Source organism: Lepisosteus oculatus, chromosome 15 (genome assembly GCF_040954835.1).
Source record: "Lepisosteus oculatus isolate fLepOcu1 chromosome 15, fLepOcu1.hap2, whole genome shotgun sequence".
NCBI lineage: Eukaryota > Metazoa > Chordata > Actinopteri > Semionotiformes > Lepisosteidae > Lepisosteus > Lepisosteus oculatus.
In genome coordinates this window covers 16,814,638-16,840,232 of record NC_090710.1, presented here as the reverse complement: position 1 = coordinate 16,840,232, position 25,595 = coordinate 16,814,638, and the positions used below count along the sequence as shown (strand labels likewise).

General features: G+C 38.2%; 1 protein-coding gene across 3 annotated transcripts in view; it reads right to left on the bottom strand.

Moving 5' to 3' along the window:
- The window catches only part of vwa8 (von Willebrand factor A domain containing 8), a 118,146-nt gene that overhangs the window by 59,173 nt on the left and 33,378 nt on the right, over nucleotides 1–25,595 (bottom strand). For all 3 annotated transcript variants that reach the window (XM_015363890.2, XM_006639022.3, XM_015363891.2), the window contains 12 exons: nucleotides 25,275–25,443; nucleotides 23,629–23,706; nucleotides 22,607–22,722; nucleotides 21,740–21,846; nucleotides 21,094–21,200; nucleotides 15,743–15,814; nucleotides 13,207–13,283; nucleotides 7,432–7,507; nucleotides 5,266–5,401; nucleotides 4,893–5,012; nucleotides 4,276–4,481; nucleotides 850–1,001 (listed from right to left, as the gene is read on the bottom strand). In XM_015363890.2, coding sequence (XP_015219376.2) covers nucleotides 850–1,001; nucleotides 4,276–4,481; nucleotides 4,893–5,012; nucleotides 5,266–5,401; nucleotides 7,432–7,507; nucleotides 13,207–13,283; nucleotides 15,743–15,814; nucleotides 21,094–21,200; nucleotides 21,740–21,846; nucleotides 22,607–22,722; nucleotides 23,629–23,706; nucleotides 25,275–25,443 — 1,416 coding nt within the window. The remainder of the gene's footprint in view (nucleotides 1–849; nucleotides 1,002–4,275; nucleotides 4,482–4,892; nucleotides 5,013–5,265; nucleotides 5,402–7,431; nucleotides 7,508–13,206; nucleotides 13,284–15,742; nucleotides 15,815–21,093; nucleotides 21,201–21,739; nucleotides 21,847–22,606; nucleotides 22,723–23,628; nucleotides 23,707–25,274; nucleotides 25,444–25,595) is intronic.

The window sequence follows — 25,595 nt, the reverse complement described above, 5'->3', positions numbered from 1 at the left end:
AAAATAATCATGTACTATATAAAACATATAGGAAATGTGAATAAGAATTTTATAACACTTAACAATACAGTAAATCATCAAATAACGCAATAATAACTCATAGAAAACTTTTAAATGAGGTCATTTTAAAAAAACAACAAAAGTTCATAAGAAGTCTGTTGCAAAACTGTGCCAGAAATTATATTGATGGGCTGCTCTGTGTTGCTGTCAGGGATCATTTGCAATGATTTCTTAAGCTGTCACTTTTAGTCAATAACTAGTCACAGCCAGATAACACACTAATTCATTTATAAGGAGGGACAGCACATAAGCTGTTATGCCTTGGGGAAACATTTTAAATGATAAATCCTCTCAGCTACAGAATTATGCACAGTTTCAACTTTTCTTTGATCCCATTAAGATGATAGTTTTGTTCTTAAAATGACAAATATGGTGACAAAGTTAATTTAATATCATATCAGTACAGTGATATGGTAATATTATTTACTGTCACAATTATGAAGCACCAAAAGTCCTTTGTGGGAATACATCCCATTCAAGTTACACCACGATGATATTAGCAGCAGGACTGTGTACCCAACATATATTAGCAACGGCACAGACCCACATCTCTAGTATAAAGGTCTACAGAAACTGAGTACAAGTGGTATGCCTTTACAACAAGGGTGGTGGGAATGTGGAACAGGTTGCCCCTTCACGTTATTGAAGCCCATAATCTGGCTTCTATCAGGAAATGGATGAGAATTCGCTACTTATTCCCAAATGGGCTAGATGGGTGAATTAGTCTCCTTTTTATTTGTAACTTTATCTCACTCTTCTATTCTTAACTGCCCTACAGTATGTCCTTACTCCTTGGCCAGATGCACACTGGTGGGCTTCGCTCCAATGGGGATGCCATGTTTATGCAGTGTTGTGATGAGAATCTCACACGTCTCTTTGTTGTAAGAATCAAAGTCAAAGACGTTCCGCACCACATTTGCAAGTCCTTCATCTGGGAATTTCTGCAAAGAGAATGAAATTAAACCATGGCCACATAAATAGCTGTAAGTAACAGTTCATGTCATAAAAACAATTGAGCACAACATTACAAGAGATATTACAAGAGGTCTGACAAACTACTGGGAAAAATTAACACAGCTGGAAACCAAACTCATTAAACCAATGCATTATATATTTAACAGAACATTACGTACCGTGTCAAAATTTATACCTTAGATATTCTGTAGCCCATCTGGCTTTGAAAAAAATGTATTGCTATGCAATATTTTCCTTTATATGGTTAAATGACATAAACAAAAATAGATTTAAAAAAATATTTTTTCGCATTTCAGACCTTTAAAAATGTTTTGATCTTTACTATCCTCAATGCATTTAGTATGTTATGATGATTTATTTTACATATTAACATTTGACTTTTAAACATCCATTTATCAGATTCTGTGCAGTAAAAACTATGCTGACCTACTTTACCACACTTGGCTTAGGTGCATGACCTACTTACTGCTGCTGCCAGCTACACACAAAGCAACAGGTGTGTATATACTGTAGTATATCCTCACATAGTGTAAGGGCATCACTTACAGAAGAACACCAAATAGGAATAGTTGTTATGAGTATGTGATGCAAGGCCCAGACAAGGACCCCTAATAATGTAGGGGTCTCTACAGATGATGGGGGCTCTTAAAATGATCTACAGTATGTCCTCATCACATTTACACTGGATAACATACAGGTAGTGATAGTTTACTGTAAATAGATGTTGCCATCTCTTTTTTCACAAAACCTTAGAGTGTTCCTGTTAGGCTTCAACCCTTATTAATCCTGACCTAAGAAAACCCGTAACAGACTTTGCGACTTGAATAATCACGGGCCAACTGCACTCAGAATCTCTTTCAAAAACACCAGGTGCACATTACACAGATGCACATGAAACACTAAACAAAGGAAGCAGACAAATATAACGTCCACTTTACTTTTTACAGAACAACTGTAAACAGATTTTAAGGTTGTTGTCTTTTCATGCTGCAACAAGTGATGCCTCTGGTATTTAATCCAAATATGTGTATCACTGTATCTACAAAATGTCCAAATATGGAAGCGTATAACACGTGCCTGCATTTTGGGTTCAATAATCTAGATTGCAAGAAATGCCTACAACAATAATCTACCCAAAAAAGAATGTTGAATGCCACTTCTACAAAATAATTTTCAATTGTTGCACTTTCTACCCTATAAACCATGGGCTGCATCATTCTCAAGAGTTCACCTGGGACTTGTAAATTCCAACAAACGTCTGAGCAAAACTGCAATCTCTGTGCCTTTGCCCACATACAACAGCTTCTGTTTCCTTCTCTGCTTTCTTGTCAGTTAACTCAAGTGCCTCTTAATAAAAACTGCCAGTGCACCATTATGTTAAGAATGATTTCCACTGCTCTAGAAAAAAGAAAATACACAAATCAATGTCCCATCATTGACTTCTGAAACCCAATTAGTCTAGGGCCTGCCATTCTCCATTAGCTTATGTACGCTCCATGTGTATCGATTTGTTCCTGTGGTTATGACTCGTCTTGCAATGTCTGTTTTATGTTCAAACACACGGCTCAAAGACATTAAAGCCTAATCAATAACTCTACTTGATTTTAACAGTCGCCGTCCAGCTGCCTTTCATGTATGTCCAGAGAGACATCAAGGTGTTCATTATAGTGAAGAGTGTTAGGTAACTTATTAAATTTAAGCAAAAACAAATACCACATTGTATCAAAGATACGTTATATAATCTACCACAAAAAGTGCCTCCATAGTCCCTCTCATTCCTCTTAATCACACACAATTACCTGTCATTATTAACTGCAGAGTAACCTACACGTTCAACAACTAATGTCTGTTCTTCTCGCTATTCATATCAGCAGAATAAGAAAAAAACTTATGAAGCCTTGTTCACCATTACATTCAAAACAACTGTCGTTTTATCAGGAGACTCGAGTATCATTTCAAGCAAAGGGGCAATTCTAATGAGTTCCCATATGGATACATCAGCAACCTACTTTTTATGACTTTGATACAAAATTATCTGACAGGAAACTCAAACGCATGAAGTGATCAGTGAGAGTTTCTGGTTTGTTCTCTTACTCTTACTTATCTGTAAAGCAATCTTCAAAAAAGTAAAATTAGGACATTGAGCACAGGCCAAGATGAAATACTGTTTCTAGGCTGTTGTACAGACCTTCATAGGATCTTGAACTGCATATGTCACTCTTGTCCAAGGAACATTTAGCTTAAGAAGCTGGTAAGTGAAACTGACTTGCTTTTACTGTATATATAAAGCTCTATACTGAGTCATATGTGTTAAGTTCAAAGTATCTGCGCTTCTGTTTGCCTGATGCAAAATAAAAATGACAGGGCAATGCAAGTCAAAATAATACACTTATATGAAATTTTTAAACAAAATTACAGACCATTACAGTATGTACACTTATATAAATTGATATATAGAAGCATATGCAGATTTTTTAAAAATAAAACTGAGTTGCAAAAAAATTTCTGACTCAAAGACAAAAGTATTTATGAAATTATAGTATACAGTATGAATTACCTCTAGAAATAATAAGGTATTCATACAAACCATAATATTCCACTTTATGATTACCTAAACCAGTATACTTCCAAGCCAAGATGGTTCTAGTGACCATCTACTATTACAAATAAATATCGTTTGATGCAAATTTAAAAAATCCTATTACAGACATACACAAAAAGGTAAGAATTATAAGCAAATGGAACTTGGAAAAAAATATCTGGTATTACTAAACATGTTCGTTTATTGAGACATACAACCAAAAAGAACACAAAATTAACTACTTCAAATTGTACCTGAACAAGCTCAATACATTCTTTCACGAGACACAATGGTCTGAAGAGATAAAAATTCAATTTATTCAAGACAGTGAATTAAGGGAAAGTTAACAGTCAGATGAACCCAAAAGAACTAATTTGAAATGTTTATCATATCTTGCAACCCTTGGTCTCCTAAGTGCAAGCATGCTTAATTTTTAGGTACTATATACCTGTGTTTAAATCAAACCTCAACTTTCAGAACTAAATTATACTAAGCAGGTGTAGGTTCACTGGACGCAACCTCACACCATACTCAACAATGGTCTGAAGCACATAATCAAGCGAACAACAAAATGACCGAGGAGGAAAAGGAAGAAAAGATGATGCAAACTCTGTGCCTGGATCAAGCTGAGAAGTTACAGTATGAGGCCCGTTTCATACCTGCAGGTGTTTGACGATATTCACCACTTCTCTGGTGGAGTAGGGGTAAGTGATAGTTCCCTGGTCAGCCATAGCCCTCAGCTCTCCAAATGCCGCAACAAGTTTCTGAAGGACAGGACTTGGGACATCTGGCCCGTACTGCTTCAGCATGGCAAGCTCTGACTGCGGTTTGGGATTGTCCACTGCATGGCAGCTGAATATGTCCCCTAGGGTAAGAGATCGGTGACACGTGTCACAGAAGTATAAAACTAAAATAACAATCTGACGCAGCCGCCAGCTTAAAATTTGGACTGCAAAGGAAAATGCAAAAGTTTAATCCTCCTTGAAAAGTAGAAAGAAGAAACAGAAACGTTCCAGCTGTTGACCCTTCCTCAGGTTTAGGCATCACCTCTTCACTCACGCTTGAAGAAGGCTCAACAGACGAAATATTGTGTTTCTTCTTGCTACTTTTTAGTGCAGAATTTAAAAAAAACATGACAGTTTTGTAACATAATTAATATTAGTTATTATATTGATCATTCATATTAAAATTTGATTTTCAGTTTCCCCTGGTGCCAAATGAATACAAGTTCTTTAACAGTACATGGCCTTTGAAGTCACTAGGAGATGCCTTTTACCTAGAGCCCCAAAGAAGTCGTTCCCCAAGAAAGGAAAGCCAGGCCTGTTCGCCAGCACCAGCATCCTGAAATCAGGGTGCATCACAATGATGTTGGGCCTCCCTTCTGCTGCAGAGTGATCTGAAACAACCAGCAAGTTTTTGTATGAATACATTTGTTTTAGATACAAGAATCTACAATGTGTGAAGACACCGGTGAGCACATGCCAAGATTTTGATTTACACGCTAGCCAAAGACAAACACGATTCATGACCGGGACTTTCAGATATTCCAGGAAAGTCATTTGTGCCGGTTTCCATGGTGATGACATTTTTACATTTTCAGCTTTCCTGTATCGAATCCTCATATTAAGGAACCAACCACAGCTTCTTACCTGAAACAATTCTCCTTCCATCAGCCAGAATCATCTCTCCACTCTCCACCAGAGTCTTTAAAATACAGGTAACATTGGTGGGGGCCTTGTCAGCTTCATCTATAACCAAGATGTGTCCCATCTTCACTGCCTTCACCTGAGACAACACCCCAGATAAATGGTTAGAGACTGCACAATGACAGGGGCATCTTCCAAACGCTGATAAAATATTGCACAGGTCCTATTATCTTTGATTCAAAAGGCACAACTACAGGAAGGGCAGTACAGACCATATCTGCAGCTCACATTGTAAAAGATACTTAATTTAAACCTGCAATATTAAACCTACCTGAGAGATTCTCTGGTTGTGAAAATCAGGTGTAAGTACCATACTCTAGTATTCTACACTGAGCACACTACCTGAAGACTCCTGATATTTTGTCCTCCAAAAATGGAGACATGCACTGCAAATTTGAATTTGAGAGAAGGCTAATGCAGTTTTCAACAAGTATTAAAACAGCCATACAGACAATTCATTTATTTAACTGCACAGAAATACAGTCTTAAACATTTTATAAAAATCAAAGGCTTAAGTGAGCTCCTTCATGTAAAAAAAACTCACTTTGAAAAATAAAAGTGTTATGGTGGGCATTATCAGTCACTCCACTGATATGAAAGTCAAGAAAATACTTAATGCACTGATTTTGTTTCATTGTTAGTGGGTCTTCACTAATCAGAGTTGAGAGATTTTAAGCAACAGGTTATATCTCTAAACCTTCACAATGTCTGTGCTGATGTTGAAAGGATTTTTCTTCCTCCCCATGTCTGATTTTGTAAATAAAATCTGACCAAATTTCACTCCATGACTATTAGAAATTGGCTGCATTGGTGATAAAAGAAAAGTAATCACACCCTCATGTACAAACATTCTTTGTTAAGCACAGTTTTCACAATAAAAAATCTGAAATACTTCATTTTATATTGTCTTTTATTCCTTATTAAGATAAAGACCTGTGGATATTAAAGAGATGTTAGTCAGAAGATCTAAATCTGTATTTGAAAATAATGATCATATTTATTCTTGCAGATATCCCACCTTGCTGTTAAGAGCATTAATATTAGAACTGACAACCTACAGGCTTCAAAGCCAACCCTATTAATACCTAAGGAGCTTCAGCTGGATACTAATTAATGAGTCACACTGGGAGCTGATACAGACTTTAGAGTTTTCACTTTCTTTACAGCAGAAGGTCTTTAAAAAAGCACCTTAGTTTCCAAACAGCAATGGCAATTATAAACTTTGGTAAACACACCACAGTCATTAGTCAAAAATTTTAGTTTCCTTACCACAATTTATGAATTTTAGCGGCATGAGTAGGAATGGCATAGTTATTCAGGGAGATTCAGATCATTTATGAATTTTTAATGTCTTGTTTCTGACTGCCATGGGCACGGATTTGACATCTCATCTCTATCCATTCGGGCTCTCTCCACAGGGGGAAAGACCATCTGCTCCCAGATATGTGGATCAAACTCGACATGCCATCTACTTTCTTTCTGTACTTTAATTTGCTTTGACACCGATCTTACGAAGATTAAGTAAAGAGACCCGAAGAAATCCATAAATTACACCAATATCCCCCTGAAGATGATTTTCCCTTCTTAACTCCGGCTTACTTTTTTCTAATTACTGGCAACTATGAGCAAAACTGTCCACACAACAATAAATAAGCTTTTGCACCTCAATCCATTAGATGTCATTTGCTAGATATTTGGAAATCTTGAATATTGCTTTATATTGTTAGTGGATCCTCCTATTTTGTTGTTATCTGTGAGCTGAGTAGTTTATTAATTCTACTTATATACACACGGTATATAAGTGCTGTAGGAAATGGAGCACATCCTATTGATTATCTGTATAACAAACATGGGACGTTCCATGCAATTTCTGAATGTGACAGAACATTTAACTGCCTGCTGAAATGACTGGGCATCCTAACAATTGTTCTCACATTACCTCAGTAAAGCAATTACCTTGAATAATAACAGGACAGACACCCCTTGTAAAAAATGAATCTTTAAAGTGGCTGTTCTAAAACTTCAGAACTAAAGTCCGCACTAACAGATAGCCAGGGCTGACAACTGTCTCTTTCACTAAATGAATAATACATACAGACTAGCACTGACCAGAGGTGAGTCTTCATAAACGATTATGCCATCCTGAACAGAGGGCTGCAAGGTGAGACTCTGTACAGTAGTATCCCTGTGAGGCAACAAAAACAAAATATCACGGTTTATTATTTGTTATTTTCCCCAATATTAACTTATAGATCACTTGAAAATAATCTAAGGCATCAATTATTATGCATGGTTCCAAATAAAAAAAGACATTGTCATAACATTGAATGACCTGTTTGGTGAAGCAAAGCATAGTGGGTATGTCTCAAGAGTCATTATTGGTTGGTCGTGGGTCCCTGCTGCAGACACAGCTGTTGTACTTTGAGTGACATACTTTACACTGATTGCTCCAGTCCACCCTATTATATCGTGGAAGCTACATGGCAGTAGAACAATTTAAATAACACAACTGATTTATTTTTTGTATCCTGTTTTCTTTTCCAAGACGCTGCTTCAGAAATCTAGCTATTTCCTTCATTTTGTGAATGGAACACAAGTATATTTTGGTTTTCAGAGAAAACCAAATCTCAGAAATGGGAAGAAAGGAGCATGTGGCACCATGCTGAAGCTGTCTGGAGATTTAGGTATTTTGAAAGGTGTCCAAACACAGCGGAGTTCCTCCTCTGCTGCCTGGGCCTTACTCTCTGACCAGTCCTTCCAGCAGGGAAGTGAATTGTTTATTATATTATTACATTGCTTGTTTATATTATTAAATCATAACAGTACTGACAATGCAAAGCTATCTGGTCCTTCCACAGATCACATTAAAAACACTTTTTGAGGTTCACATTTTTCAGGTTTCTGCTGATACAAAATCTGAAGTTGCCATTTTGTTTTTGTTTTTAAATCAATCCCTTTTAGGTTCCTAAACCATTCTTTATTTCTGTTTCTTACTAACAAGACCTGTGTTTGAATTCTAAGAAAAAAACCCAAACACCATTCTTCATTAAAACATATCACAAACACACACAGAATTGAGAAACTGAAAAAAAAACAGCAGAGCCCTGGCTGTTAAACCCATAGAAACGAGCACCAAAGACTGGACATACTGTAAGTAAACCATATCTGAGTGTAGCCAGCGTTAACTAATAAAAAAAGGAAAATAAAATTTTATTTTTTCCCCTTTGGTGTGACCTAGTTCCAGCAAAAGCCTGGTTAACTAGTGTGAATATATTCATACTGAGCTGAAGAAGCTCCAACTCTGCAGCTGATGCACAAGCTCTTGGTCCACTACTGAAACAGGAATTGGCAAGTATAATTCTTCAAATGTTTCTGCTGTATTTGCTTTATGGTTATGTTGTTACTTGTTTCATGTTGCTCGTTGCTTGTTCTCCAAAGATGCAATACATGGAAATAAAACACCCAAAAGTTAAGCTGGACATAAAACACATATTATAAAGGGTAAACATGAGAAGAAGAAAAAAACCCATCAAAGTTAAAACATAAGATCAATAGGAGCAATGTGAAGGAACAGGATGTTTTCAATTCATACACTCAATGCCTGTCTCAGGCTTCCACACATTCCCTGAATCAGTTCCTTTGTTCTTGATAGAAATCAAGCCTATTTAATTTTAATGGACACAGTCTTTCCCACTGAGGCTCTGTAATCTTCAAACTTTGAAGCACTTCTCAGAAGAATTAAAAATAGGAAGATCCCTGAGGTGATTAGCCCTCATACTGGGTCAGCTGGATAATATTTATCAAGGGCATCTTACATTGACACTTAAACTAGTTATAAAAATGGCAGAATATTGAACTCTGGATTTAACCAATTAAACAATTGAGAAAGATATGATCTATCAGTGTATTTTGTTCTATTCATTTATAGATATTGGTATGAAACATTACTCTAGCCTGTGATTCTGTTCCAGATCTACATTATCATTAGCGATGATGAAATGAACATAATGATAATGATAATAATGTATTAAACACTTTCTCAAATGCAAAGTACAATACAAAACCATATAGACAATACAGGTGACAAAAAGCAAAAAGAAACAGGGAAAAATTGTGCAATAGTCTATTTGTGATTAAATACATGCAGACATTATTTTCTTAGCATCATAAGCCCAAAAAAGACCAACTGGGCAGCATTGTATTGAGAGGCATTAAAAACACAGCAAAAGCCACTGGTCTCAAAAGTCATGTCATGCATTTTTAATGCTTCTCAGTATATGTAAATGAAAGAACGGCACCTTGGTGGGATTTCAAAATATAGCACTGAGTCAAAAATAACTCCCAAGAATTCTCACTTTAAGAAAAGCACAAATGCTAGTGCCATCATTAGGCACACTCCAATCGACAGCCCCTTGTAGCTGTGGCTAAGAGCCACTTAGCAAGACCACAGTCCTGTCATGATTGAACCTCCGAAAATTACACTGCACCCAAAGCTTCATATCCAACCGTCACTTAATAAACAGCCAAGCATAAAGGTGGGGGATAGTGAGCACATAAATCTGTATGTACTAACTACTCTACTGCATTTCTGTAAAACCTAGCCTAAATGACTGTACAGTAGATATAAAAATGAAACATGAGGATTCTGGCATTGGCCTTTTGAACTACTTTTCTTTTACATAAATAGTGACTTGTCCACAGTGTGACACAGCCCTCACCTGAGGTGTGCACGCCCATCCTGCCACAAGACTACTAGATTTAAGTGCAACAGAACTAAGTTATCTTTTATTCCAATAGCTGCTGTATTAATCTGCTTGATTTGCGCAAGTGATTGCTATATTTTATTCTCATCATGCATGTTTCACTCACAGAAAACCCAGCTCTTCTATTCATTTTGGACCGTGGGGAGGGTGGCTTGGTGGTGCAGTGTCGAACGTTGCTTCCACGCAGCGCTGGGTCCCTGGTTTGGATTTCTGGGTGCTGTCTATGAGGAGTTTGTTTGTTCCCCCCTGGTTTGTGAGGGTTTCCTCCAAGTGCTCCAGATTTTCCCCACAGTCCAACAACGTACTGACAGGTTAACGGGCTTCAGAATAACACTGGTGACTGTGTGCATGTGTGTCTGCGCGTGCCCTGCAATGAACTGGCGTCCTGTCCAGGGTGTATCCTGCCTTGAGCCCGTTACCTGCTGGGATAGGCTCTGGCTCCCTCAAACCCTGTATGATAAAGAGCAGATGGATGGATAATTTAAAGCTCCTGACATGTTAAATCTTATAGATTTTATGAATATTTTTGTTAATGGATTTCTGTTGTGTTAAAATGTATTATGCATTTTGTACATGTTCTTTTTGCCTGCGAAGCAAATTTCCCATCTGGGACAATAGGAAGATGCAAGTATTGAGAGGCGATACAGCGGTTTGGGCTCTGGATTTGTATGTGAAAGGCTGTCAGCCCAAATCCCAGTTGGGCCACTGCTGTTGTATCCCTGCTGAAGTAAACGCCCATCTGTATAAACTGTTAAAACTGCCTTGACAACTTTCTTACATATCCATCTGTTGTATTCTTTAGCAGCAAGATGTGGCACATGTAACAAATTATCCTCCATTCGAAAAAATGCCTTTACTACTTAATATACATTACTAGTTAGACATAAATGGCTAGCTCAATAAAATGAAAAAGTAACACCAGTAAGTACCATTTGCTTGACAAACATTTACTGTTCACTGTTTGTGAACTAGACTTTACAATGTAAATGCAAAAGGTCATTAAGCTCATTTTTCTTAGTTCTTCTGAAAAATAAACCCTCAGTTTCAGGAACGCAATTCCAGAGGTGGGTTAGTCTACAGGTTCCACAGTTTCATTGCTCATCCAAACTTTGGATAATGTCAGCTAGCTTTCACAAACCTCAATGGAAAAATCATTTGGCCTTCATACTGTGTCAAAGCTCACCAAAGATACTTTTTGAAATGTGTCCAGCTAGCTCAGGTTACAGAGAAATGTACCATATGCATTCAAGGCTCATCTGTGACAGGATGATCCCTTAACAACACTAAACAAAACTTCAGCAGACAAATGTGTCATTTTTGTTATTGCAGCAGCATACAATTAGTTTATGGAAAAATTGTTATTCTAATCACAGGACCATCTAAAACTCCTTCTTATATTCTGTGGGTGTAAAGACAGAAAACATGCACTTTAATCCCTGTTCTCAACAGCTGTCCCAGAACACCTATGTTTTTTTTTGTTGGATTTCTAAATCTTAATACCTTTCCTTTGATAAACCAATTCTTGGTCAGTTTGCAGGACTGGGGTCCTGATTATGCTTTAAAGTACAGCTTGAAAGTACTGTAAGCTGAGTGTTTGAAGGAAAGTTACACTTTAACAAATGAATGAACAAAGTTAAGCTTTACATCACAGATTAATTATATTGCCCAAAAAGGTACAGCTCTGTGTTCTATGGATGAGCTCATTTTCTTTTTCAAAGCAGCTGTTAGTGGGAAAGATCCATTTAATTTACTAAAGAAGAGAAAAGCAGGGGTTTCCAAATACAAACAGTATCCCAGCACCTCAGAAAACATGTGAGCTTAGAAGCTAATGAGTAACTCATAGAATAAATATTAATTTTCAAAATAGAAGAAAACTAAAATATAGTAAAGTATAATATTAAATCAATCAATTCTAATGAAAGTTCGTATAAACATAACCTTTATTGCAGCCTATCTTTGTAAACTGGATTTATTTTCCATTTGAACACCTTGTTAATTGCATTCCTTTAAGACAAGGCCAATCAACAAGGCTAATGCACTATTCCAAACTTAGAAGCACGCTGAAAATGACTGAATTTTGAGTTGGGCATTGTTTTTCAACTGCACAGAGCTTTCCATCCACTGCCTTCAAAAGAAATCAATTTGGCCCTGATGAGGTTTGATTACTCTCTGAAAATGGTCTGAGAGTTACAGTATATCGTCAAAGAAAGACACCTATTTCTACAGCTAGCTGGATTGGACAAGAGGTCGCAATTAAACATTCCGTAGAGGGCAACCATAATGCCCACAGCTATATCCTTCACGGTAGCATACAATATAGTGTATATGCAACTGCCTTTAAAAGTTTCTTTTTTTTTCAGTTTTTCTATTTTCCTTCTATATTTAGCAGTCCAATTTATTCTGAATCCATAGCCATTAATTTATATCAAATGAGAAGAGAAAATTATTTTTAGAACTTTGATGCCTATTGGTCCCCTTGACAGGTGCCCTAATTTATCACGAGGAAAAATAATTTAGTTTACCCTTGGAAAAAGGAGAAAGGCTTTGAATAAGAAAAAAATACAGTGCAGCTGCACGTCGTGGGTTCTATTTATAACCGTCTTATACATGCGGTGCTTTGAAATAAGAGCATTTTTTTGCAATGCCTCATATAAATCTGTGCTGTCTGGTAAGTGAGCCACACAGTTTCCATGATAGTTCATGTTTTTTTTCCATTCACTAGCGTACAGCTTAAAAAATTCACAAAAGAATGTGGTGTGTAAAATATGACAGAAGATGACACTGGCACCATAATACAGAAGCTTAAATGTTTAAACAAATTAAGGTCCAATTTGTCAGAAACACATTACAAATTCAAACAGAAAATTCCAAATGAAAAGACATTCCTTATCAGAAAGCAACTGTTTAAATGACCTACCAAAGTGACATTTATACAGTAGTTTTTAAGACATGACCACATTCTTCTGGACTTACCTACATCCATGTAGTTCAGTCAGAAGTTACCTAATGCTGTTAGCATGGTATTTCTAACTTGAAACAATGCAAGAAGAAACATACACAAAACAAAGAAGCCTCGACAATTTTTACATAACCGCTTATGTAAAATAACTTGTTGCCTTACCTGTGAAGCTGCAGGTACTCGCGTGGCCTGTTCATGAGTTGTAGAAATCTGTCCACAATCTTGTTTTTCCCTACACCCTGCAAATAAAAATATAATCAATATCAATTAGGTTCAGGGGGCACGCAATCAAAGTGCTTTAGTTTAGAAGACACCTCCAGAGATAAGCTGGAGATGTAGACTGACTATAGAGGGGTGTCTGATCATATTTTGTTACTGGGTTTAGCAATCGGTTTCCTTACTTATCTATTTTGCCAAAACAAAATGTGACGTGCACTCTGCTCTCATACATCTGACAAAAGTATTTTAATTTAACTTCTCTCATTCGTAATTGAACTTTAACTTCAATACAAAGGAAGGAGGGAAGGAGGCAATGATGTACAACGTTTCAGACTGTATCAAAATTGCCGTTCTTCTAGCAAAGAACATAATGTGCCTTCTATAAGTCAACAAAGATCAAAAGCCTTTAAAGGGCCAGAGCCTTTGGATCATCAGCAGTCACAATGATGACCCATTTAGCCTCTATTATTTTCATCCTCTTCCATGTTGCAGACCTTTTTAGGTCTCAAAGCTTACTTGAAATCAAAAATTTTTTTCTGAAAGACACCATCTCGCTACTTACGAGCAGCACTGTTAGAAGAATAATGCTGAATTATTAAGTAGGTCCACAAAAGAAAGTTTAGCACTTTCCCATTTTAATATTTGATGCAGTTACGAAAGCTTTATGAAAACATTTTATATATAGCTAAACTTAAAGCTTGAATGGCCTATTAATTGTGATTGTTTCTGAAACCAGTTAACAGCTTTTCTCTCAGAAAGGAGTTCTGAAATGGCAGAAAGTCTACCTAAAATAAAGCAACTACCTTGAAAATAATTAGGTATCCTTCTGATTTTACTTCCACGTGTTTGTTTTCATTTCCAAATAGGTGTTTTTAGTGGGCTCTTTTGTTTCATCAATCTACTGAGCTGAAACATTTTCTGGAGCCCAGCTAACTGGTCCGACAGCAATTGCACCGTTCCAAAGCCCCCGTTTCCAGCCCCCTGAGGGTCCGAGGGCCCAGGCAATGTGTGTGAAATTAGTCTAGAAGTGACAGGATGTGGGTGGCTTGATGACGGTGGGGGTGAATTCCAGGGGGCGCTGGAGGATCAGTGTCCAGTCTGACTCAGACCACGAGAGAGGTGCACCCGCAGGACACGACACATCGTCCAGCGGGCTCACTGCCCCAGCTGTGTGCGAGGTGTCCGAAGTCATGGAGCCTGGGCTTTCTAGGTCAGGACTGAGGTGCAAACTAGCTCAACAGCCTTACGAAAGGAGACTGGGGAAGAACTGGATTCTACTCTGGCCACTGTCGCCGTCTTGACAGTGGCGCCACTATATACTGTACTTCAGAAAAAAAAAACAATAAACCAAAGATGAATAAACCGCCAGTGGAGGGAAAAGTCCCTGCTGAAAACATTTTCCCTCACCCTCGAAACTAATATCAGATATTGACTCACAAAGACACTAAGGTAAAACAAATTATAATAAATTAAATGATACCAGCATAGCATTATTATAACTACCGTGTTGTTTTGAAACTGACAATATAATGGCGGGCGGAGCGGTGGGTCTGTGGCTAAGGATCTGCGCCTGTGACTGGAAGGGTACCGGCAGAGGAATCCTACTCCGTTGGGCCCCTGAGCAAAGCCCTTAACCCCAACTGCTCCAGGGGCGCCGTACAATGGCAGACCCTGCGCTCTGACCCCAAGCTTCTCTCCCTGTCTGTGAGTCTGTGTCTCCATGGAGAAAAGCTGGGGTATGCGAAAAGACGAATTCCTAATGCAAGAAATTGTATAGGGCTAATAAAGAAACATTATTATTAATAATCTGATTGCTTATCAGAAAAAGTGCAATTATCCTCTCTGAGTATTTGAAATAAATCATGCTTGAAATCCACATAGCCATTTGTCAGCCATGAGTTTTCCAAAAGGCATGGTGGTAACTGTGTACTGCCAAATCTTCCAAACACAACCACAAAAGGTATATAAAACAAAATTTATAAAATTTTTATATAATAAAAAGTCAGGTGAATTGTTAAAAGAGCCCTGTAATATTCCAGTAAGCAACGCTGGTAGTTAATCTGTGAGTAATCTAAGCACCACTGATTTTACAAAGGGGTCTGCTTATGCAAGGAATAGCCATCATCCAAATAAATGAACCGGACGTTTTAAGGTGAAGAGGTGGGAACGTGCAGTGAGATGGTATGAATGAAAAGCCATGATCCAGGAAATTAAATATCTAGCCGTATCTTCATTGCCTTTCTTAAATCCTCCCCTGCAAAAACAGACTGCAATCTCCCAGTGGGGGGGACTGCACAATACACATCAACAATTAATCCTACTGTCTGAAACTCCAGCTGGGTCTGGTGTTGCAAAGGGAGTGTGGATGATCCCTTGCAGTCCTGCTCTAGTGACAGGCAGGGCCAATGGGAAAAACCCCTCATGAGAGCTGAGGGAAGTGGGAAGTTGAGCCGACATGTAACAGACTTGAAATTCTCACCTGGTTTCCAACTAGCAGTAGGTGCTCTCCCAACAGGAAGTCCTTCAGCATATCCTCCATCACCAGCATGTGCTGTAGGGGTAGAATCAAATCAGCCAGAATTTCAGTAATTCTATAATCAAGGCTTGTTTTCTTCCTGAAATCAGTTACAAAGGTTGATATACAGTGCCTTGCGAAAGTATTCGGCCCCCTTGAACTTTTCAACCTTTTGCCGCATTTCAGGCTTCAAACATAAAGATATAATTTTTTTATTTTATGTGAAGAATCACCAACAAGTGGGACACAATTGTGAAGTGGAACGAAATCTATTGGATTTTTGAAACTTTTTTAACTAATAAAAAAATGAAAAGTGGGGCGTGCAAAATTATTCGGCCCCTTTACTTTCAGTGCAGCAAACTCACTCCAGAAGTTCAGCGAGGATCTCTGAATGATCCAATGTTGTCCTAAATGACTGATGGTGATAAATAGAATCCACCTGTGTGTAACCAAGTCTCTGTATAAATGCACCTGCTCTGTGATAGTCTCAAGGTTCTGTTGAAAGCGCAGAGAGCATCATGAAGACCAAGGAACACACCAGGCAGGTCCGTAATACTGTTGTGGAGAAGTTTAAAGCCGGATTTGGATACAAAAAGATTTCCCAAGCTTCAAACATCCCAAGGAGCACTGTGCAAGCGATCATATTGAAATGGAAGGAGTATCAGACCACTGCAAATCTACCAAGACCTGGCCGTCCCTCTAAACTTTCAGCTCAGACAAGGAGAAGACTGATCAGAGATGCAGCCAAGAGGCCCATGATCACTCTGGATGAACTGCAGAGAACTACAGCTGAGGTGGGAGAGTCTGTCCATAGGACAACAATCAGTCTTACACTGCACAAATCTGGCCTTTATGGAAGAGTGGCAAGAAGAAAGCCATTTCTCAAAGATATCCATAAAAAGTCTCGTCTAAAGTTTGCCACAAGCCACCTGGGAGACACCCCAAACATGTGGAAGAAGGTGCTCTGGTCAGATGAAACCAAAATCGAACTTTTTGGCCACAATGCAAAACGATATGTTTGGCGTAAAAGCAACACAGCTCATCACCCTCAACACACCATCCCCACTGTCAAACATGGTGGTGGCAGCATCATGGTTTGGGCCTGCTTTTCTTCAGCAGGGACAGGGAAGATGGTTAAAATTGAGGGGAAGATGGATGCAGCCAAATACAGGACCATTCTGGATGAAAACCTGTTGGAGTCTGCAAAAGACCTGAAACTGGGACGGAGATTTATCTTCCAACAAGACAATGATCCCAAACATACAGCAAAATCTACAAAGGAATGGTTCACAAATAAACATATCCAGGTGTTTGAATGGCCAAGTCAAAGTCCAGACCTGAATCCAATCGAGAATCTGTGGAAAGAGCTGAAAACTGCTGTTCACAAACGCTCTCCATCCAACCTCACTGAGCTCGAGCTGTTTTGCAAGGAAGAATGGGCAAGAATTTCAGTCTCTCGATGTGCAAAACTGATAGAGACATACCCCAAGCGACTTGCAGCTGTAATCGCAGCAAAAGGTGGCTCTACAAAGTATTAACGCAAGGGGGCCGAATAATTTTGCACGCCCCACTTTTCATTTTTTTATTAGTTAAAAAAGTTTCAAAAATCCAATAGATTTCGTTCCACTTCACAATTGTGTCCCACTTGTTGGTGATTCTTCACATAAAATAAAAAATTTATATCTTTATGTTTGAAGCCTGAAATGTGGCAAAAGGTTGAAAAGTTCAAGGGGGCCGAATACTTTTGCAAGGCACTGTATTTAATTACCTTTATTGAGAAATAAATAATAAAAACTACAGCCATACTAACATTCTGTATACTTACTTACACTGTATGGGTAAATAATCAGGTCAAGCTTATGATAAGGCTACCAATGGGAACAATTATTTGAACACATACTTAAATGTCACCAGACTGCTACAAGAAAACCCAGATCTCACAAGAAAATTCATTAAACACACAAAAAAGCTCTGTATTGTTAAATGAAGTAGCTTTGGTGGTAAGTGAGTTTGGACACCTTCCCCAGCACGTGGCAAAGATAGTTTTTCTTTTGCATAGCAAAATGTGTAAGTATAAACTTCAAAGCTACATATTATGATGAAATGTGAAATTATTTTAAACCAAAATAACCAGCAGGTGCAATATGGAAATATGCCTGCAACTACTCTTTATTTTCAATATCTGAGGTATTCGATATCATGTAGCATTAATGTGTTTACCAATGCACACCAAAAAAGAGTACATTACCTTACAAGCAAAAAAACAGCTGCATTTGGGTGGTGCTTGAAAGGCTAATGTAAAAAGAATCATTCTAAGGTTAACAGGAAACTGACAACTATAAAACGTTTTCCCTGACCAAACAATTACTGACCTAGAAAAAAGTCCCCTTAACTCTTTACATATTTAATAATAATAATAATTTCTCAATCTAGCATTTCATAATTGATGTGAGATGTGGTGTTCTGATTTTCTCCCACAGTCCAAAGACATACAGTACTAGCAAGAAAACTGGTCCTGGAGTGAGTGTGTGTGTCTGTGTGAGTGTGTGTGTCCTCTATGATGGACCAGCGTCCCATCTAGGGTGTATCCTGCCTTGCGCCCATTGCTTGCAGGGATAGGCTCTGGGTCCCCTGCAACACTGTACTAGATAAAGTGATTCGAAAATGGATGGATGTGGTTATCTCATCTTTGATGCTGTCCGGATTGTTCTTGCTATTTTTTGGGAGATTAGTTGGGTTAGGAGATGGCATCACCAATTTTTCTCATCTGCACGTAACATTTCATCTAGACTTTTTCTAACAGAAATTTCAAAAGATGTTTTTTTATGCTGCAGGTAACACATGAAATGAAATGTACAGCTTGTGACAGAAAGCCAATGCAACCTTTATAGGTCTCTCTCCGCATTCATTAACACTCACAAAGAGCACTGCAGCTCCTCCCTGCTTTTTACTTTAAGAAACCAGGTCACCTGAAAGTGGGGCATGCAAGGACTTCTCAGGTTCCCCTGGATGCAAAACAGCAGTAAGAAGTGACAGAAAGAGTCAAATCTGGGTCGCTACTTTCTTCTTCATCCTCAAGAGTACTCCTCCAGAAACCTTGACCTATATATCTCATTTCAAATATAACTTAACAGTTACAAGATAACACAGTATACCAGATTTATCTGTGTACAGAATCATAAAGTGCTCCACATCTGATTTTTATAGCTGCATTCTGAGAACTTGCCGTCTCCAAAGCAATGCATCAGAGTACAATCACCTTCTTTATCTTTACCTTCAAGGAAGGTTATCTGTTCACTTGTCCCATGAAGATGTTCAATTACGTTATCTGTGCTCTCCAAACTGCACAATTTATGGATGCATATTGTATCCCTATGTCATCCCATCTTAGTAATAAAATGCGACCAGAGTATAAATTAAAATCAGACTATTTCTGAAATGTCAACATCGCTCTTATTAAGTCATCTTATTCTGTACCAGTACTATATCTGCAAGGAGTCACATGATCTCAGTGTCAGAAAATCATTTATACAAATCTTAGGTCTGAGCAGCAGCTGTACAATAGACGATTTTCAAGTTTGGCAAGGTCATGTTTTAGGTTAAAGATTTAAAGGATAATTATATGTATGTATAAGTGAGACTCAACCCATTTTTTTGTTTCTCCACAACTGCTTAAATGCCACCAGCCTACAATGGACACTACAGAATAATCTGTTCTTTACCTTATACCTTTTCACCTAAACTGTAACCCAGGTATTCAGCCACTTTGACTGAGCTTGGAGTTAACTGTAGTTTAATTCTACTTGGTTTTATCATTTCCAGATTTCTCCTTTGTTTGTGTGATTGGATTTACATAGGATTGGAAACCTACCTCATCCACCTGTCTAACAGGGGATGTAGGTAAAAGAAAACTCCATCAATCAAACTGAAGATAAAAAATAAACACATTGCCATAAGATATGTGTAGTTTCTCATTCAGTTTCTGTTCAACACTTGTTATAGGGAATCAAGTAAACATACATTACTGTAGCTATTTCATGTAAATTGATAAATTTGAGCTGTGTTGTCTACTGTGTTGTCAGTGAAAATATTTAGCAATTGTCTTTAATTAGTTAGTTGAACCATTAATGTAAACAGAAAAGTGTCCCTGCTTACATGTCAGCTAAAATTGCCACAAACAGAGTGTTAAACATTATCATTAATGAGCAATGAGCAAATTGTTCCTTAAACACACTTTCTCCAGATGAACTGCCACAAAGTCTCAGACCTCGCCTGACTGATAATGGCCACCTCTGTCAAACAGTAAAAAATACAATTTCTTCAATATATTATTCCTAGCAAGGTAAAAGGGACAAAAATATAAAAAGAACAAGTGGGCAAATCTTTAAAAAATACTGCAATGACAACTCAGCTGACATACAAACTTACAACTTTGGAGTTAAAACATTCTCAAAGCATTTCATAATATTCTAACTGCAATGTATAATCCATGCACATTCAAAGTACTAAAGTATATACTGTAGTATGTCTATGCACTAAAGTACATACTGTAGATATGTCTTGCAGTATATACCACACACCTTGCTAAATACTGTAATTTAATTTAACTCAACACCACAGGATTTATCAAGTGTTTCATTCCAGGGAACAAAGACCCTTAAGAGAAATAGACTACAGCTCAGAAACTTACACTCACTAACTTTACCAAGGAAAGAGAGAATTCCTGCAATCACACTTACACAAATACGCAGATTGCCAGAATTTCAATGCTTCTGCTTCCATAAGGTACTGCAAGAATCTCAGTGCACATCCATTTTATGAAGGATTAACTGTGATAATAGGAATTACAAAGACCATTGCAGGAAAGGAATCACTTCATAGGTTAAGTTGTGGGGCACTGGACTGAACAAATCTAGCTTGATTCTATTTTGATCAGGAGATTCCAGTAAGAGGCTTAGTATTTCAATTGAAATTGTTCAATCAACAGGAAATCCAAATCCCTAATAATGAAATATGATTTTGAATACAGTGCTTGACTACGAAACCATTCTGGGCTATTCTTAGTGAATGATTTAATGGGTATGTACAGTTTTGCCGCCACAAACTAAAAAGGAGTAGGAGGGGTGATCTAACCCTCACAGAACTAAACACCCAGACTTGGTGAAAAGATTAAAATTATTCCCTGGCTGTGATGCTATCTCTTTAGTCTATTAAAAAGCTTCAAAAGGAATCTTCACTTTCAAGAATTGAACCAGAGTACCACAAGCAGCACATAATACCTCTGCGATTAAAGAAAGGGCCGCTAATGGAATTACCTGAGCGTTTTCATAGAAGAGGACATCAGGGACCTTCATCTTCTCATCAGGATTATAGACAGGAACAGAGACCCTTCCAATCCTCAGTGTGCCACCTTTTATTTCACCTACAATTGCATTCCCAGAAGGAATTACATTAAAGGTGTTGAAAAGCAAAGCCCAGCCATAATGCAAGGCTGAATTTCAGACCTTTGCAGACAACAAATCACCAGTTAAACCAATAGCACCTCTGTGAGAGACATCTAACACGTTTACTTTAAACACTCTGCGTACAGCCTGGGTTCTCTGCTCTGTGGTAGAAAAAGCTGTGAGACACAGAACACCAAAAACAGCAACAGACTACAACAGACTTATTTGTGCAGGAAACTGGAATGAGAGCGGTCTTACCAATATGCAAAATAATTTTAAAAAAATGTTTTTTCGGGGTTTTACACTGTTGTGATATAAGATCTTCTACAGTATTCATATAAACAACCTTCTGTTGTTGTTGTTTTCTGCCGAACACTCCCTGTGTTGATGATCAATAAAGAGTTTATTTACCTGGAAATAGATCATCATTGCTCAATTGAAAAGCTAATGTATAATAAAATTATTTATTATTCAACCTTAAAATTAAAAGTCTGATTAAAATGTATAACGGGCTTACAACTAGCATCCTCATGTTCATGCTTTGACAGCTTTTCTGAGCTGTCCTCAATTCCACAGGTCACCAAGTTCTTTTGTAGTGCAGATCTTGCCAGGGTTGGAAGGAATCTGTAAAACAACAAAAACAAAACAAGCAGTACAATCATGATTCCTACAGCTATGGTGTGTTAACAGATGCCATCCCCTCACACATTAGGATCCTCCTAACCTTCGCAGGGTGATATCCACAAATTTTTGCATTATGAAACACAACTGCCGATCCAAGAAAAACATCAAGAATAACGTAAGATTTATTCTGTAAGCATTTGGTTGTGACATAACATCATTCGATAATGCATTTCTTAAAGCTATATGTGCTTTGTGTTATTCAGGTCAGACTCCCCACCACACAGTACATGATCAATGCTGTACAGATTGTGCGTAAGCCAATTGACGCTAACATCCTTCTGCTGACCTTAAAAGGACTAAACAATTAAGATCCTTTCAATACATCTCAACAGCTCTGCGTTTTACAATGTGACTTGCTGTGAGTCTCCATATCAAAATCCCAACCTGTATATTGGGCAATAAAGCTTTCAATTGTGGTTCAACTGTGGAATGCTCTAATTAGACTGTACTAGGTTTCCCATCTCTGTCTTCAAAATCCATTTAGAAATGGTCTCTTTTCTCTTAAGACATACTGTTTTTTAAAAGTGTCTCAACACGTTCTTTCTACCTATGCACTGCTGATTTGTTACCTACACAACCACTGAAGACTATTCTGATGATCATCGTGGTAAAACTGAGACTAGAACCACAGATTAGGTGGCTCCAGTGCCACATGTTCCATTATAGAGCCCAGCATGCATCTCTGCAGATGTGTTAATACCTGGAGAGGCACGCTTTATTTATAGAGTGAGAAATGCTCTCTTCTGGATATTGAGACAGGCGGCGACAGATTCTCAGCAACTGTCTTGTTGATAAAGATGAGGCTAATGACTGTGCCTGCAATAGAAATTGAAAAAATTAAGAGCTATAAAAATCTGTTTCTTTGATTCACACACAAACATCTGTTTTAAAAACATTCCAAAACCATTATAAGATCATATACTGTAACTGTGGCTTTAACTCATATTTCATATAAATGTTTTAAATAACTGATTTTAGGGCCCTGGATCAAAGTTAAATAGAGCTCAACAAATAGACTGCGAAGTAATCATCCAGCCAAAGGCATTCTTCCTTTCTTTAATTTGATACAACAGCTTAAACATTTAAAGTATTATATTTTATTAAAATATTATATTTAAAACAATAAACTGCCAAATAGAATACACTGTACGAGCATTTCGATTTATTTCTTTGGCACTTTAAGTATTCTCATATCGCCAACACATGCAACATTATGCATTTAACTATTTGCAAAAGACATATATGTATTGGTCGGGAGGACAAGGGCATTTTTATCATTCAGCTTTTCAGATTCAAACTCAGAAGCAGATAGTTCAAGAGAATAAAACAAAATTGTCAATATTAACAAAGGCTTCTGCAGCTTAGCATGTATAAGGTATATAGTGCCATATATTATAAGACCTAGTTTGTCTGAACTCAAACTACATTAAAAGAAGATGTTAACTGACCTCTTGTCTGATGACATGAAAAGGAGTCATGGGATACTAGTCTTACAATTGACACCCCATACAGTCTACACACTCTTCTCACCTCTAGACTACTTTAGAGTTCTGTTTTTTTTTTTGCTTTGGCACTCATAGGTCTTTGCATGAACAACTGCACAGAGTACATTACATTTCTGCATCTGCTAATTTGAAACAGACTGTGCAGATTATATTTATCCAATGCAACCAGTAAAATCGCAGCACATGAAACTGAAAATGCTGCTGTAATGAAACTCACCGTGGGGTCATTTGTTTGCCGAAGTCTGTGGGTGAAATGAAGCAGTTGCTCCACAGCCTCCTTTGGAACATTTGGTGTCTGAAAAAACAATTCCAATGCTCTCTGTGATATCGTTTTGCTAAGCTGTAGGGCTGGTCTTTGTGTTATGAAATGAGAGTGTGACACAAGAAGCATGATTGCCTCAAAGCTGCTGGTCTTATTCTCAGGGATTGCAAACCTTTTTATAAGAAAAAAATAACAGAACGACCACAACCATCACAAGGGCTTTTAATCAAAGCATGATTGTATCCAGCTTTGATGAATAGAACCCAACATCTGCTGTAGTGACAAAGAACTAATAATTAATTATTAACTGTAAAAAGTGACCAGTCTTAGGCTGTCACCTATTTTTACACAATAAAGGCCACAAGGCAGCTTGATTGACCGAACCTGTAAAACGTTTCATCACAAGCTCTTCGTTATCAATACCCATCAATGCTCAAAATCACAAGAGCGTGTTCAGGTGCACTGTTCACAATTACCCCCATGACCATAGGTTACTGGTCAGCTGCAAGGAAGGATTCCATCACATCCAGATTTTTCCTTCAGCCCAAGGACAGCTGTGCTGTCTGATAGTCAGTGATGATAATGCAAATTAAAAGGAAGTACCCTACAATAGACTAGCCAGATATTTTGACTAGAGTTGGACATCTGTTCCAGATATTTCAATGAATTTAAAATGGAAAAAAGGTGTTTTACTATCCCACTCACCACGAACTCTTTTAAAGCAAGGAAGGTGTTCTGTATTTGCATCATACTTCATAAATCTGCCAGAAGATTTACAAACCCAAAGTGGAATCATTTTATTGCTACGGATAGCAATAAAGATTACAGGTATCTCAGTGTATTTATTTGGCCTTTGAAACTGCATTTTTCCTTAGCATGTTTATTAATCCCTGACTAATTAATGACTTTATTAATCACTGACTGGACCCTACAAAATCAGGCAGACTTGGAGCTATCCACTCTTGTATGGTTAGAGAATTGAGAAGCATGCTTTTCAGTGGAATCACAGAAAAAACCATGATAAGTGCTTGAAGTGGCTGAAGTCTTCAGATTCAGACTGTCTCTTTTGGAGTTGGCTTTGTAACTGCATCAGGTTGCAAGCTACCAAGTCACAGCTTCTTTTACTTCCATCATTTCAGCACATTTTCCTCTCTTTTTCAAACTCTGAACACACGAACAGGGATCAAACATTAACTAGTAGACCGACAACCCACTGAACCCACTAACGACCCACCAAAGCTAAGCAGATGTGACCTGGCCAGTACCTGGATGAGAGACCTCCTGGGAAAAACTAAGGTTGCTGCTGGGAGAGGTGTTAGTGGGGCCAGCAGGGGGCGCTCACCCTGTGGTCTGTGTGGCTCCTAATGCCCTGGTACAGTGATGGAGACACTATCCTGTAAAAAAAGGTGCCATCCCTCGGATGAGACGTAAAACCAAGGTCCTAACTCTCTGTGGTCATTAAAATTGCAGGACACGTCTCTGAAAAGAGTAGGGGTGCTAGAAGGCCAGGAGGCCAGAACGACTCAGTGTGCACCTTGCGTCTGTCTGGGGTGACCCCACAGCAAGGTGATGCACAGTCACTGTCGCATGGTGCCACTCACCATTCCTCTGAGGACCTCCCCTTCTTCTGCCATGGCCAGGGGCTGGACGTGGTGGAACAAGAACATGGTCAGAAGCTCCGGACCCAGCCACTGCTGGGAGGCACTGCCCACAACCGGTGGCTCTGCCAGGGCCACTATCCGGAAGGAGGGGTGGATGGGAAAGACAGACCTGACAAATAACAGGCGAGAGTCACAAGCACAGGAAATTACATCCAGACAAAGACACAGCACTTGCTATATGCAAACCATGTTGTGCACTTGACTACCGGTTTAGTGAAGAGGCTTAGGAAGAAAAATAAAAGGAACAACTCTTAACATCTT